The sequence below is a fragment of the Ricinus communis genome, chromosome 9 (assembly GCF_019578655.1).
Source record: "Ricinus communis isolate WT05 ecotype wild-type chromosome 9, ASM1957865v1, whole genome shotgun sequence".
Taxonomy (NCBI): domain Eukaryota; kingdom Viridiplantae; phylum Streptophyta; class Magnoliopsida; order Malpighiales; family Euphorbiaceae; genus Ricinus; species Ricinus communis.
Window position 1 is genome coordinate 11,932,716 of NC_063264.1, and position 15,337 is coordinate 11,948,052.

The window sequence follows — 15,337 nt, forward strand, 5'->3', positions numbered from 1 at the left end:
CGGTTCAACCCCTAAGAAAGATTAGAAAATAGATTACTTAGAAAGATGATCAAGAATTAGAATTTAGAAAACTTATTCCTAAAACCTAATTTCGAAACACTCCACAAGCAAATGATCAATCTACTTGAATGTTTCTTAAGCATGCATTCTACACAAGAACAGAAAGACAAAACAAACAAGCTTTAAGGTAAAAATACTAATTATCATTCAACTTTTGAACTTAATTCCCACATCAAATTCGTACTAGCCTTTCATAGGCCTTAGAAAATCCTAAATCTTAACTTATAAGGATTTACATCTCATCTAAGATAAAGATAACCTTCTTAATAAAAAGAGATAAGTAAAACAAAGTTCTAACTAGGGTAAATAACATTTGTAGTCGCCAAACTTAAGTAAAAAAATCCTAATTTACTTCAGTCATGCATTTGGGCCTTAAAATATAAGCTAAGTTAGACCTGAAGTCTTTATATGCTCTAAATCAACAGTTTTGGTCTTTTTGAGCCTAAATAAAAGATAAGTGAGCCTATTGAACACTTGGACCTGTAATATTTTTGGCCCAGTTGGGCATTCACTTAAACTAAAGCCTTGAACTCCTTCTAAATCCTCTTAGGCCAAATTCACAAGGCTTTACATGTGTTAAATTGAAGCTTGTTGATACTTCTTGGATCTTGATATAGTTATTTGGCCTGGAGGCAATTGTATTAGATCTTTGCCCTTAATATCTTGACTTTGATCTAGGCTTGAAGCTTTGGTCGAACTCCTCCATGCTCTTGGTTATCTTCATCAAGTCCATCTTCATAAAAACCATGTGATAGTGGTTGGTCCATATCAAAACCTTGTTCCAGCACCCTCTTTTCCTTTAGTATATATGACATAAATGATAAAGCAATGAATGAATGAGTTGCACCCAGATCAATATGAACTTATGCATTCTTACCAAAGATTGTTAACTTACCAGAAATTACATCAAGGGATGATGCTACCTCATGTTGTGTCATTGCAACTACTCTAGGTTGTACCAAAGGCCTCTTTATTTGTGTGTGTTGAATAAGATGTGTCAATCTGGATGCACCACTCTCTCTACTAGCACTAGCTCTAGAACCTCTACTTGAGGCTCTACTAATGCCAAGAGCCCTACCTCCTTTGCTAACCAGCTTCCCTACCAACATTAATACCAAATTGTACAATGTTAGGATAATCCCTTCTAATGTGTCCCCATCCACCACAGTCAAAACACTGAATGGATCTCTTCTTACAATCTCCTACCTCGTGAATTCGGCCATAATTAGCATAAGGTATAGACCTCCTAATTGCACTAGTTGCACTAACCATTGGTTGTCTCACTAAACTCTGACTAACTTGAGGTTATGGTCTATAAATACCTAGCCATGACAAAGGTCCTCTACTACCTCTGAACCTTACTGTCTCTGACCTCTACTGTGATGTATCGGGTCCCTTACTAAATCCTTTTCGTTTCACTGTCCAGACTGGAATCTTTGATTTACTCTCTTTCTCTTTGATTTACTCTATGTTAGAAGCATACTTGTATAGATCTTCAAATTTATCAATATACTCTTATACCATCATATTCCCTTGTTTTAAGGTAATGAACTCATTTTGTCTCTTTACCTTAAATGCATCTATTAAATATTCTCTACAAAGTTCTGTCTTGAACATTTGCCAATTCAACTGATCCCTATGTAGAATCTTTACTCGAGCAAACTAAGAATTTGAGGTGTCATGTAGTAAACCATATACATTACTGACCTTTTGTGCTTTTTTCAGATCAAGTGTGTTGAATGCTTTCTCTGTTGCTTTCAACCACCTGTCCGCCTCTCTAGAATCAATAGAACCATGAAAATCAAATGCCCCACACTTCTTTTCATGCTCAATGATATCCCCAGGCTTTCTTCTTTGTTCTTGTGCTGCTAAAGTAGCAATTATAGTCTTTGTAAGAACCCTCGGATCAAGCTGCAAAAAAAATACAATAGAGGGTGCAAGAGGTGGGGGTTGTTCAATGATGGGGGTCGTAGCTTCTGACTCTAATTCAGGATTAGTACTACCCCTAGACTCTGCCCGATCATTACCTAGTTGGCCAGCTCTCTCTTGTAGTGGAGCCTTAGTACGATTCCTTCTTAGTGGCATACTATTAAAAAAATGAAAATAAAACAAACGTTTCATGACAACAGCAAGAAATACAAGTTCCACAAGAAACATAATTTAACGAATCGTGTAATAAGCTTTGATACTAAAATTATCACATCTCTTCTCACGTAGGGCGAGATGGATATTTAAAACCAAATAATTACCAAGATATATTTAGTTTAGTTGAATTATAACATACTTACATATATATATATATATGAAAAATAGATAATTTTTTCTTTAATATAATGTTTTATTAGAACGACTATAACTAGAAATGCCTTTATTAAATATTATTAAATAAGTTAGTATACAAAGTTTGCCTTTAAATATTAACTTTATAATATAACTTTCTACATGTACATAACCACCATGGTATGAAATAAGGATGAACATTTATGTACAAGTTACAATGAGTATGTATATGACTCCTCATACGAGAAATACTGGCCAACCTTATTCTTGCCTTTAAATACACTTACTAGCTCAAGCACCCACTATCAAGCTTTACTTCCTGAATAAAATTTGTGAAAAGAGTATAATTAATATAAAAATACTTAGTGAATAGATATACAAGTAGAAAAAAATTTAGATAACTGTAAGGAGAAGAAAATGACATAATTATACGAAATATATAACATTGTGAATCAAATTCTTAAGGCAATTAATCTTTGTCAAGAAAGAATACACCACTACAAAAACTATTCTAACGCTTAGACAAAATAACAATACTAATTATCAATATCATATACTTTAAATGGTATAAAAAGTCTCATAGATTTTAACCATTCTCATAACAATTATTACCAATCAACCATTATTCGAAATCTCACTCTAGGCATACCTGATGACTAACCCTTCCTCTATATTAGCACAGTCCGATCGTTCTCCCTTCACCGGCCTGCAATCAAGTGCCCCATTGTCTAATGCGCATTAACAACCATAAATAAATCACATGTGCATTTATCAATCTCAGCACATTCCAAACACATCAATGTGAGGATACATTTCTTGAAAATAAAGTATACTTTCACTTGCTCAAAGGCATTCGACGAATGCTCTTTTTAATATTAAAATGAAACTATAAAAGACTGCCCCGTAATTGTGAAATATAAGCAATGTATAATCAACAAAATTAAGGCTATCAATGTTTGTGCTCATCAAGGAAAAATCAAGACCTTTAATTAATATTATATATTAATTAATTAGGCGAACAAAAAGATAAAATATTCTTATTGTTGAATTGCAAAATCATCATATGTAAAATCCAACATAAACAACCTAGTTTTGTTAATTATACTTCAAATTTGTAAAACCAATATAATATATTTTGAAATAAGTACCAATTTGAAATTTAATAAGTTTAAAATAACAACTTTAGTTTTCCTTTTCTCCAAGTTCAATATTCAGCTTTCAAATCAAAGAAATCAACTTCGCAAGGGCTTGATATCTACTCATCGAAAGTGACCTTTAGTTATACCCAACCAACTCCACATAATATCTACCTTGCACTTGCACTTTTCTTGTCTTTTTCAACACCTAATTCATAAACTTCACTTAGAATTCAATAAAATAATAAGCCTTTATGCTCTCCCATCATGCAGCCCCCAAATGATATGCAAATTATGCTTTCAAACTCAATCTTACATTCCTATCTCAATAACCATGATAAGGCAGATTTTGGGGCCAACTTTGAAATATTGGGAATTACATATGAGGTATTTAAGGCTCATATTTTGTATACTTCTAGATATTCATGTCTATAATAGGCAAAAACCGTTTCACTTCAATTATATTCACAGATGCACACACTTAATATAAGAAAAGAAAAGAGAGGAATTAAGAGAATTTCTCCATTAAACAACATGGTCTAATCTTTTTCCAAGAGGAATTTCAAGGTTTAAGCACTTTGTTGGCCATAGTCTTTATCTATAAAGGCTTTAAAGATTTATTTGGTAAGTATTATAAGAGTTTTGATTAATTTGAGTTAGGATTACTCAGCCGCTTAAATTAATCAAAAGCAACATGATTTCTCCTTTACACGAGTGGATTTGCATCTCATCCTACTAGGTCATCAAGTCACACCAAAATGCCACAAGTTAATCTTGTCAATTGCATTTCAATAACTCCTTACGCCAATCCTTGTGTTATCAGGAGTCCTCGTGGCTAGAGGAACACGTAATGATAAAGATCCCAATGGTGCAGTCCTAAATCAGCATATTAGGTTGTGCCTCGATTCTCGTCGTTCCCTCTTTCCTCCAAAAGATTCATTCACGATCATTCTAAGAATGATATTAATACTTGATCAACTAATTTTCTTTCTTTGAGGCTGTGCCTATGATTGCTGCTTTGAGGCGCTTCCAATCAACACTCGTGTTTATGCTTGGAAAATAAAATGAAACCATCAAACTATAGAGAGATTAGAAAGAATGATACAAGAATTAAATAAAATGAGAATATAGGTAGGATTTCAGTTCTAAGAAGGAAAGAAATCACAAGTTCTTTATTCTCTTCCATAGGGCTAAGCGAAGGATTAAATCAAATTGATTAAAGTACAAGGGTGTACAAAGGACACAAAACAAAGAAAGGATGTGAACATCATAAGATGCGATTCCATCATTATATGCATCCTAAACATCATAAGATGCGATTCCCGCTTGGATTAATCGAAAGCAAAACGACTTCTACCTTACGCATGTGTATTTGCGTCTCGTCTTGCTAGATAATCAAGTCACGCCCCAATGTCACTGGCCAAGCTCGTTAATTGTATTCCCATGATTCCTTATGCCAATCCATGTGTCATGAGGTGTCCTCGTGCCTAAAGGAACATAGAATGATAGAGATCCTAATAGTGCAAATCTTGAAACATAATATTAGGGTGTGCCTCGATTGTCATCGTTCCCTCTTTCCACTAGAATTTCTTCTGCGATCATTCTGAGAATAATATTAATACTCAATTAATTAATTTTCTTTGTTTACATTCATCCAAGCATTGGATCTGTGCCTATAATTACTGCTTCCACATGCCTTCTCTCAATAGTGGTGTTTGTACTCTCCAAATATAACTAAACCATTATATTAGATAAAGAGGAGTTGATTGGTCAACAACTCTTGTAGTCCACAATTTAACGAGCCAAAATAAAAAGACCATGAAAAATTTTAGGTGGGTATACTTTAAGTGTGTAAATTTGCATAAGCTGTCAAAATACCATCAATCAAATCCTCATTTCATCAATTCATATACAAAATACAACAACTAATTAAATTCAAATTAACTAACTTAAACAATGGTCAAATAACACTTGTTTAGCTTAGTCATTATGATAAACTTAAAAATTGCTAAATAATATTTCAAAAGCAACAAACAACAAGGAGGAAAATCACATGATCATAATCATAACTATTAATCTTTCGAAGATAAACAGAAAGCTAAAAAACATCCTAAGTATCCTAAATAGATACATCATCAATAATACAATAAACAACAATCGGAAAACATAAAAAAGAAATAAAAGAAAAGCCAAAACAATGGCTTACCCATGCCACACTTGAAGGACACAGTGTCCATGGTGTGTAAAGGAAGTGGGACGCAACATAATAAGTATAAAAAAGAAAAGATATAAATAAGAAGAGATACTGCCCTACTCATCCTGCTGGCCTGGTGGCAGTGGCAGAGGTGGTGGTGCCTCGGCTGGTGGTGGTGGTGGGTGTACTGGAAAAGATGCATCATCAGTTGTTGGGGGTGGAAAATACTCGACGAAGTCAGCGAAGTCAAAATCATCCATCCTGTGCTGCTCCAAGGCTGCCTCTATCCTGTCCCCCAGGGCCAACTACCTCTATATCAAATCCAGAATCTACCTCTGCATAGTATCAAATCGTTGGAGCTGCGCTCTAACTTCCAGCTCGAACCTGTCAAGCCTATCTGTGTGTTGTCACTGCATGTCGGTGATCCGATCAAATCTCACAGTCAGCTCATCAATGTGCACACTAGATGGCCGAGGAGCTGATGAGGATAAAGGTTGGGAGAGACCAGGAATATCTGCAGATCTAGGGTGCTCCCCCTACATCTCCAGAGTTGCCCGGGCTATTGAATGAATAAGCCTGTAGTCTAGCCCTAGGGGTCTTGTCCTCCGGTGACCATCCTCATATGCTGCATGGTAGAGAGGCCAGCAGGGGTCATCTCACTAACAAGTGTAAACTCATCTATAAGAGCTATGTCCGGTAGCTCCATCCTCCTAGCAATCCTAGTCACACAAGGTTCGAAATAGATAAAAGTCCTCTTCGGGTCCCCAATAACAGTTTTGCAATGCTCGGCTAACACATAAACTATGTCCTCCCTCCTCCTCTAATGCAGGGCCCATAAATAGAATACATCAGGCTGGCTGACCACTCCAGAACTGTCCCCTCGACCTGTTATTGTATATGCTAGTAGGAAGTGAAGATATCGATGGATATCAGAGAGGCTGGACACCTTGGACTTGCTCGAGTAGTAAGGCTCATCCACCTCTGAGATGGTCTTCCAAGTCATATTAAAAGAAACTCATGGGTTGTATAATGAACCTCTGAAATCATCTGAATCTATGGTCACCTTGTCATAGAGGCCAAGTGCAATACCAAACTGGGGAATACTCATCATGTAAATCCATCCTCCTAATCGAAACGAAATGGCTTCTAGCTCGGACCAATCCTTGATTTGCATTTGAAGGAAGAAAGTGGAGGCAAACTCAAGTGTGAGCTCTCTGTAAGTGGGCTCCATAATGCTAAAAAAAGTGTCTCGAATGTCTGCCAATCTATACATCTATCCAAAGCCTAACTGTCTGTACCGCAGCTGCTAGTAAGAGCCTCATGAGTGGGGCTCTGAAATTGTAAAATTATATGTCGTTCGTGAGCTGGAGGTGAAGGTGGAGCTCTAGGGGTAGGTGGGGTAGGTGCTCGAGGTGCGGGGGGGGCAGGCTATACAAGCCGAGGTGGTCCCACAAGTCTAGAGGTTTCTGGCGGAGCTGGAGCTCTAGGGTCAAAGGGCTCGTCTGAACTCCTTCTCTGGGAGACACCCCTATTCTGGGGTCTCTCCTGCTGACCAGCCATAGTACCTACATGAAAATTAATCAAAACTCTTGCCAAAACAGTAATTGCAGCAACAAACAGACAACCATTACAATAACAACAGTAGTTTAATAGTAATTTAACATCACAAGTACATCTACATTACGCAACCTCAACATATTTCAGCATAGCAAAAAGGCAAAAATGATAAAGCATAATTTCACACCAGCATAAAATTTGCATTATGCATTCTCAACACACTTGCATTAGTCAATTTCCAATTCAGCAGCATAATGACTAATTCACCAAACCAGGTCATAATCTAGTAAGTTCAAACATATAAAACAACAGCAATAGGGTAATTCAAAGGGAGAAAAGAAGAAATTAAAAATATAAGTAATAGTAATGAATAAAGCAGAATAAAGCAATTATAGCAAATCAAAATTAAAAGAAAAGCAAGAAATTCAATTAAATAGTGAATAAAATTCAACAAAAGTGACAAATTTAACGAAATAGAAAAATTAACAAGGAGATTGATGAAAATAAGAAACAATACCAAGAATTACAAAAATAACTGAAGAAATTAAAGAAAATAGTAGAATCACATACCAAAATAGAGTATTGAACAAGTTAAGGAAGAAACTTACTTTATTTGTCGAAAAACACTTGAAAATTGAAGGAAAAGTGGGAGAGCATATCAGACTATACGCGTGAAGAGAGAAAAGAGCTAAATGTTTTGAACTTATGATATGTTGCGGCTTATAAAGGCGTTGACGTCAACACATCTGTGTTCCAGGCTGTGTTGACTGACACGGTTTGGTTTTAGGCCATGCTGATCAGTAAATGTAAGCCTTGGAAATTATGTTGAATTCTTGTCTTTCTCAACACGGTATGGGTGCCCTCAACACGGGTGTGTTATGTGACACAAATGTGATCACAGCTCTTATCACTCTTAGAAAACATGCTGAAGTCTGATTTTTCTCTTAACACGGTTTGGTTGCCCACAACACGCCCATATTGATAAGCACGGTTTTGCTCACGGGGCGTGCTGAACTGCCAAAGTCGTGCTGAAACCCAGAATTTACTTCTTAAGAGTGGCCAAAGTCATCTCCCTATCCTTGGGTGTCAAGTCCGCTACTAGAATGATAGGCAACCTGTTGTCCTTATCTAAATATGCATAGTTGAGATGCTTTGAGAGCTCTTTCAAATCAAGGACTAATGGCTCCTCAAGTGATAGCCTCAATTTCTGCACACCTACCTTGTCAATCTCAATAAACTTATTAATATTCTTGCTTGGTACATTAGCTAACAAAAATGCAAGCTGCTCCAACACACTCTCATTGGATAGCTCATGCTCATCCTCTGCTTGCAAGGCAACTTGTAAAGGATCAACAAGTAATATCTCCTGCAACTGTGTATTAATAACATCATTAAGTACATCAACAGAAAACACAGTATCATCATGATCTAAGGATTCTCATAGAACTATTCAAATCAAAAGTGACAATTTCATCCCATACCCTAAGTTCAAGCTGTCCATCATAAACATCTATAATAGCCATGATCACAAAGTCAACAGGAAATATAAATTTGTCAATCTTAACAAGTACATACCCTACAATACCCCTAGGATGCTCAATAGTCCTATAAGCTAACTGTATGCTCATCCTAGTGGGTTTAGCCTCACCCAACCTTAACTTGGTAAACAAACTATACGACATAAAATTAATGCTAGCTCCTAAATCAGCTAAAGCATTACTAATTGTCAAATCACCAATCATACAAGGGACAGTAAAAATCCCTGGATTATGCTTCTTCTCTGGCAATTTATTCTCAAGTATAGCCGAACACTCCTTATTTAGGGTCACGATCGCCAAGTTCTCTCACTTCCTCTTGTTGCTAAGAATCTCCTTTAAGAACTTCGCATACCTAGGCATCTGCAAAATAGCTTCAACAAAAGGTAAGTTAATTCGTAGTTATTTAAACAAGTCAAGAAACTTACCGAACTACTGATCAACATTCTCATGTTTCAACCTGGCAGGATATGGGATTGGGGGCTAGTATTCCCTCAAAGGACTCTTCTTGTTACCCTTTACCTTCTTTGGCTCCATCATCTTGCTATCTCCATCTTTCCTATCTGAATCTACCTGCACAACATCATCATCATCATCAGGAATAGAAATAGAAATAGATAGTTGCGTACTTGATTGCAAAGTGATAGCCTTCACGTGCTCTCCCGGGTTGGACTCTATATTGCTAGGCAAAGTCCACGGCTACCTCTTAGCCAACATCTTAGAAATCTAGCCTATTTGATTCTTCAAGTTCCAAATAGAGGCTTGTTGATTTCTAAGAGCTGCATTCGTCTGCTGGAATCTAGTCTTTGAAGTAAACACAAACTTTATCATCAGCTCCTTTAAGTTAGGCTTTTTCTCTTGAGTCTGAGAAGACTAAGGTGGGAGAATAGATTGTTGTGGTTGCTGATGTAGTCACTGAAACCCTGGTGGCTCCTGGTTATTGTTGTTTCTCCATCCAAAATTCAGATGATTTCTCCATCCTGGATTATAAGTGTTACTATACGAGTTGTTTTGCTGTCTAGGTTGACTCCCCATATAGTCCACCTGTTCATGGTTAGATTAATCAAAAGCAACATGATTTCTCCTTTACGTGAGTGGATTTGCATCTCGTCCTACTAGGTTAATAAGTCACACCCTAATGCCATAAGTTAATCTTGTCAATTGCATTTCAATAACTCCTTACGCCAATCCTTGTGTTATCAGGAGTCCTCGTGGCTAGAGGAACATGGAATGATGGAGATCCAAATGGTGCAGTCCTAAATCAGCATATTAGGCTGTGCCTCGATTCTCGTCGCTCCCTCTTTCCTCCAAAAGACTCATCCTCAATCATTCTAAGAATGATATTAATACTTTATCAACTAATTTTCTTTCTTTGTATTTGTCCAAGCACTGGATCGGTGCCTATGATTGCTGCTTTGAGGCGCTTTCAATCAACACTCGTGCTTATGCTTGGAAAATAAAATGAAACCATCAAACTATAGAGAGATTAAAAAGAATGATGCAAAAGAATTAAATAAAATGAGAATATAGGTAGAATTTCAGTTCCAAGAAGGAAAGAAATCATAAGTTCTTTATTCTCTTCCATACGGCTAAGCGAAGGATTAAATCAAATTGATTAAAGTACAAGGGTGTACAAAGAACAGAAAAGAAAGAAAGGACATGAGCAATAATTCTATGTGCGCTATCACGACTCTTGATAATTCCATAAAATTCTTGAAGGAAACCATAACTTGATCTTTCACAAGGTAGAAAAATAAAATAATATGGCCACTAGCCTCTTCGGCTACATGCGTTTTTATAGTGCGCAAGCCCTCATTCGATAAGAAGAAGAAAATAGAAGCTAAATATGAATAAATAAATAAATAAAGAGAGATGAATAAACTAAACTCAAATCAATAACCAAAGAGGAGTTGATTGGTCAACAACTCTCGTAGCTCTAAATTTTATGAGCCAGCTTAACGAAAATAAGGAATAATTCACGTAGGCATACCTAATAACACTCTCGCCCAAATTACATCACTATATGCGTCCTAAAAATCATAAGATGTGATTCCCGCTTGGATTAATCGAAAGCAAAACGACTTCTACCATACGCATGTGTATTTGCATCTCATCCTGCTAGATAATCAAGTCACGCCCCAATGCCACCGGTCAAGCTCGTTAATTGTATTCCCATGATTCCTTATGCCAATCCATGTGTCATGAGGAGTCCTCGTGCCTAGAGGAACATAGAATGATGGAGATCCCAATGGTGCAAATCTTGAAACAGAATATTAGGGTGTGCCTCGATTCTCATCCTTCCCTATTTCCACCAGAATTTCTTCTACGATAGTTTAGAGAATAATATTAATACTCGATTTATTAATTTTCTTTCTTTGCATTCATCTAAGCATTGGATCTGTGCCTATGATTACTGCTTCCACATGCTTTCTCTCAATAGTGGTTTTTGTATTCTCCAAATAAAACTAACCATCATATTAGATAAAGAGGAGTTGACTGGTCAACAACTCTTATAGTCCCAAATTTAATGAGCCAGAATAAAAAGACCATGAAAAATTTTAGGTGGGCATACTTAATAACACTCTGACCCATATTACATAATTATATGCGTCCTAACTATCAAAACACACACATTCCGGCTTGGAGGAACATGGAATGATCGAGATCCCAATGGTGCAAATCCTGAATTGGAATATCGCATCGTACCTCAATTCTCATCGTTCCCTCTTTCCTCTAAAAGATTCTTCCGCACTTATTTTGAGAATGATATCAATACTTGATCAACTAATTTTCTTTTTTCACATATGTCCAAGCATTTGCATCTATGCCTATGATTGTCACTTCCATGCGCTTTCAATCAACACTCATATTTATGCTCAGAAAATAAAACCAAACCATCAAGCTAGACAAAGGTTAGAAAGAGTGGCAAAAAAGAAATAAACAAAATAAGAATATAGGTAGAATTTCAAATTTGATAAGAATAGAAATCACAAGTTCTTTGTCCTCATCCATACGCCTAAGCGAAAGGATCAAATTGAATTGACTTAAATACAAGGGTCGATAAAGAACACCAGAAAAGGAAGGATGTAAGTAATAAGTCTATGTTCACTAGATTGAGTCTTGATAAGTCTCCAAAGTTCTTAAAAGAACCCGTAACCTTTGAATCCTAAGTGAATTCTGAGTGCTCATATCATTTCATAACATTTAATTGTTCATGGGACCTTAACAAGCATTACCGAGCAAGTTCTAGAAATAAGAAGAATACAATTGATAAGCTATTTATGCAGCTACAATCTAAGGCAGTGAACCTATCGATGCAGTCTAGCACTAATGGCGAGTATCAAGGTCGTATCCCTTGGGAAAGTGAAAGCCTAGAGTTACTACTTTGTTCTCTGATATATTAGCCTGAAATAAATGATGAATAATTCCTAAATTTATTAATAACTACAAGCTGAGTTCTAACTGAGATGTAGGAATGAATGGATAAATGAAACAACCAAGACAAGAAAGCAAACCTAAAGGGAAACTAGACTAGTTGGCAATAAAAGATAACAGATTGATGAGTACAATTATGCTACCTGTGGATGAATCCTTAATTGAATTCGGTTTCCCTCTCGAGATAACCGAATTCCTAAACTCAAGAACCTAAAGTTGGAATCTCTTCTTAACGATTGATTCTTAAATTAGCATTAAGCTTTAATCCGCCTCTATTAAGCTTTGTTAATTCTTAATCCGGCTAGTTAATTATCCTTATCTCTAAGTGATTATTAACCAGTTCTTGCTATTTAAAATTCCAATTGCCAAATGGACTTCTCAATCACATAAAGCAATCTAAACACCACAATTCATAATGTCTCATGAATAATGCATTATCTTATTAAAACTGAAAGCAAGAAGGATATAAAACTAAACTCAATCAATCCAATAATTTAATACTAAGCCAACATAGTAAAGAAATCCCAATGGATTTAATCGATCTAGCTACACATGTTCATGTGTAAAACAACTAGGAAATCAATTACAATGAAAGAATAATGAAAATGAAACATGTACACCCTTTTCTCTCAAATTGGATGAATAGCTTCAAATCTGAATGTGCATTACAATTGATCTCCCCAATTGCCTCTCGACTTGCTCTACTACTGTTTTGCACTCGGAACCTTACAATTCTAGGGTTCTCGCTCTCTGCAACTCTCTCCCAAACTCAGTACTCCGTAAAGGCGGAACCAGCCGCCAAAACTCTCCTCCTCCTTCTTTTTTCTGGCTCAAGAAATCACTTTCCTTATATACTTTTCCTAACACGGCCGTGGTCATAGCACAGCCGGAGTACAGGACATGCTGAACCTTCGGGTCTCCCAAGTTAGTCCCAGCACGGCCAGAGTCCAGGCCATACTGAACCTTCGGATCTTGCAAGTTAGGTTTTCTTCCTGGCCGTGCCCCCGCCAATGCTGAGCCACCACGGGTCGTGCTGGAGGCCGTGATAGCCTCAGAAACCATGCCCAAAATGCCATATTTGAGGATCAAAGGCTAATGGTTGGTCACGGCTAGAGTCCAGGCCGTGCTGATCAGCACGACCTTGACCTAGGCCATGCTCAATGTTTGACATGAGAGCCCTTGTCCAATTTTGATGAATTCGCATCCATTTTCGCATGTATTGATCTATAATATCTCCAACACTGATGATGGTCCTATAAATTCTCCTGAAATGCAAAAGAACACAAAGCACGGTGATCTTGGAATAGAAGCACAATAATTGCTAAGAAAATACACAATGATATGCAAGCAAATATGTGTAAAACTATGCACATCAACAATGCACAATCAAACAAGAAGAATGGAGCATTTATGACGTACGCTCAATTAGATTCAGAAACTCATAATTTAAGTGTGTAGATTTGCATAAGCTGTCCAAATACCATTAATCAAATCCTCATTTAATCAATTCATATACAAAATATAACAACTAATTAAATTCAAAATAACTAACTTAAACAATGGTCAAATAACACTGATTTAGCCTAGTCATTATGAAAAACTTAAAAATTGCTCAATAATATTTCAAAAGCAACAAACAACAAGGAGGGAAATCACATGCTCATAATCATAACTACTAATCTTTCGAAGATAAACAGAAAGCTAATAAACATCCTAAGTATCCTAAATGGATACATCATCAATAATACAATAAACAAAAATCAGAAAACATAAAAAAGAAAAGCCAAAAGAACGGCTTACCTAGGCCACACTTGAAGGACACAGTGTCCATGGTGTGTAAAGGAATTGGAAAGTAACATAATAAGTATAAAAAAGAGAAGAGATAAATAAGAAGAGATACTGCCCCACTCATCCTGCTACCCTGGTGGCAGTCATGGAGGTGGTGGTGCCTCGGCTGGTGGTGGTGGTGGGTGTACTGGAGGAGATGCATCATCGACTGTTGGGGATGGAAAATACTCGCCGAAGTCACCGAAGTCAAAATCATCCATCTTGAGCTACTATCCTGTCCCCTTGGGCCAACTGCCTTTGTAGCAAATCCAGAATCTACCTCTGTAGAGCGTCAAAGTGCTGGAGCTATGCTCTAACTTCCTGTGCTGCATGTTGGTGATCCAATCAAATCTCGCTGTCAGCTCATCAATCTGCACACTAGATGACTGAGGAGCTGATGAGGATGAAGGTTGGGAAAGACTAGGAATATCTGCAGGTCTAGGGTGCTCCTCCTACTTCTCCCGAGTTGCTCGGGCTATTGAATGAATAAGTCTGTACTCTGGCCCAAGAAGTTCTGTCCTCCGGGTGACCATTGTTATATGCTACATAGTAGAGAGGCCAGCAGGGGTCATCTCGCTAAAAAGTGTCAAATCATCTATAAGAGCTATGTCTAGTAGCTCCATCCTCTAAGCAATCCTGGTCATATAAGGTTCGAAATAGATAAAAGTCTTCTTCGGGTCCCCAATAATAGTTTTGTACGACTTGGCTGATAGGCTATTTGTGTGGCTAACATCTAAGGCAGTGATACAGACTAGCACAAATGGTGAGTATCAAGGTCGTATTCTCGGGAAAAGGTGATCCTAGACCTACTGCAGCATCTTATGTTATCTAACCTTAATAAAATCGATGAAGTTATTATGCTATGATTAAATATGAACAAATGATTAAATAAGTGTCAAATAATCTGAAAGGATTTAGGAAAACAATCGAAGGAAAAAGCAAACCGTAGGGGACCTAAGCTAGTTGGATTTTAGTGAAGATAGAGATTATATTGATTACCAATTGCAATTACCCGTGGACGAATTCTTAACTAAATTCGGTCTCCCTCTCCAGATAACCGAATTCCTAAGCCTAATAACCTAAAGTTGGAATCTCTTCCTAACGATCGATTATTCGATTAGCATTAAGCTTTAACCCACCTCTATTAAGCTTTGTTAATTCTTAATCGGGCTAGTCAATTACCCTTATCTCTAAGTGATCATTAACCAGTTATTGCTATTCAAATATCTAATCAGTAAATGAATTTCTCAATTACATAAAGCCATCTGAATACCACAACTCACAACATCTCATGAATAAAGTGATTTCCCATT

General features: G+C 36.9%; 1 protein-coding gene across 1 annotated transcript in view; it reads right to left on the reverse strand.

Annotated features, from left to right (window-relative positions):
• Positions 1-7,098: 7,098 nt before the first annotated feature.
• Positions 7,099-15,337, reverse strand: part of LOC125371181 — a 39,805-nt gene continuing 31,566 nt past the window's right edge. The window contains exons 2-6 of the mRNA XM_048379713.1: positions 9,285-9,335; positions 9,118-9,125; positions 8,709-8,946; positions 8,274-8,599; positions 7,099-7,345 (exon numbers count right to left, since the gene is read on the reverse strand). Coding sequence (XP_048235670.1) covers positions 7,099-7,345; positions 8,274-8,599; positions 8,709-8,946; positions 9,118-9,125; positions 9,285-9,335 — 870 coding nt within the window. The remainder of the gene's footprint in view (positions 7,346-8,273; positions 8,600-8,708; positions 8,947-9,117; positions 9,126-9,284; positions 9,336-15,337) is intronic.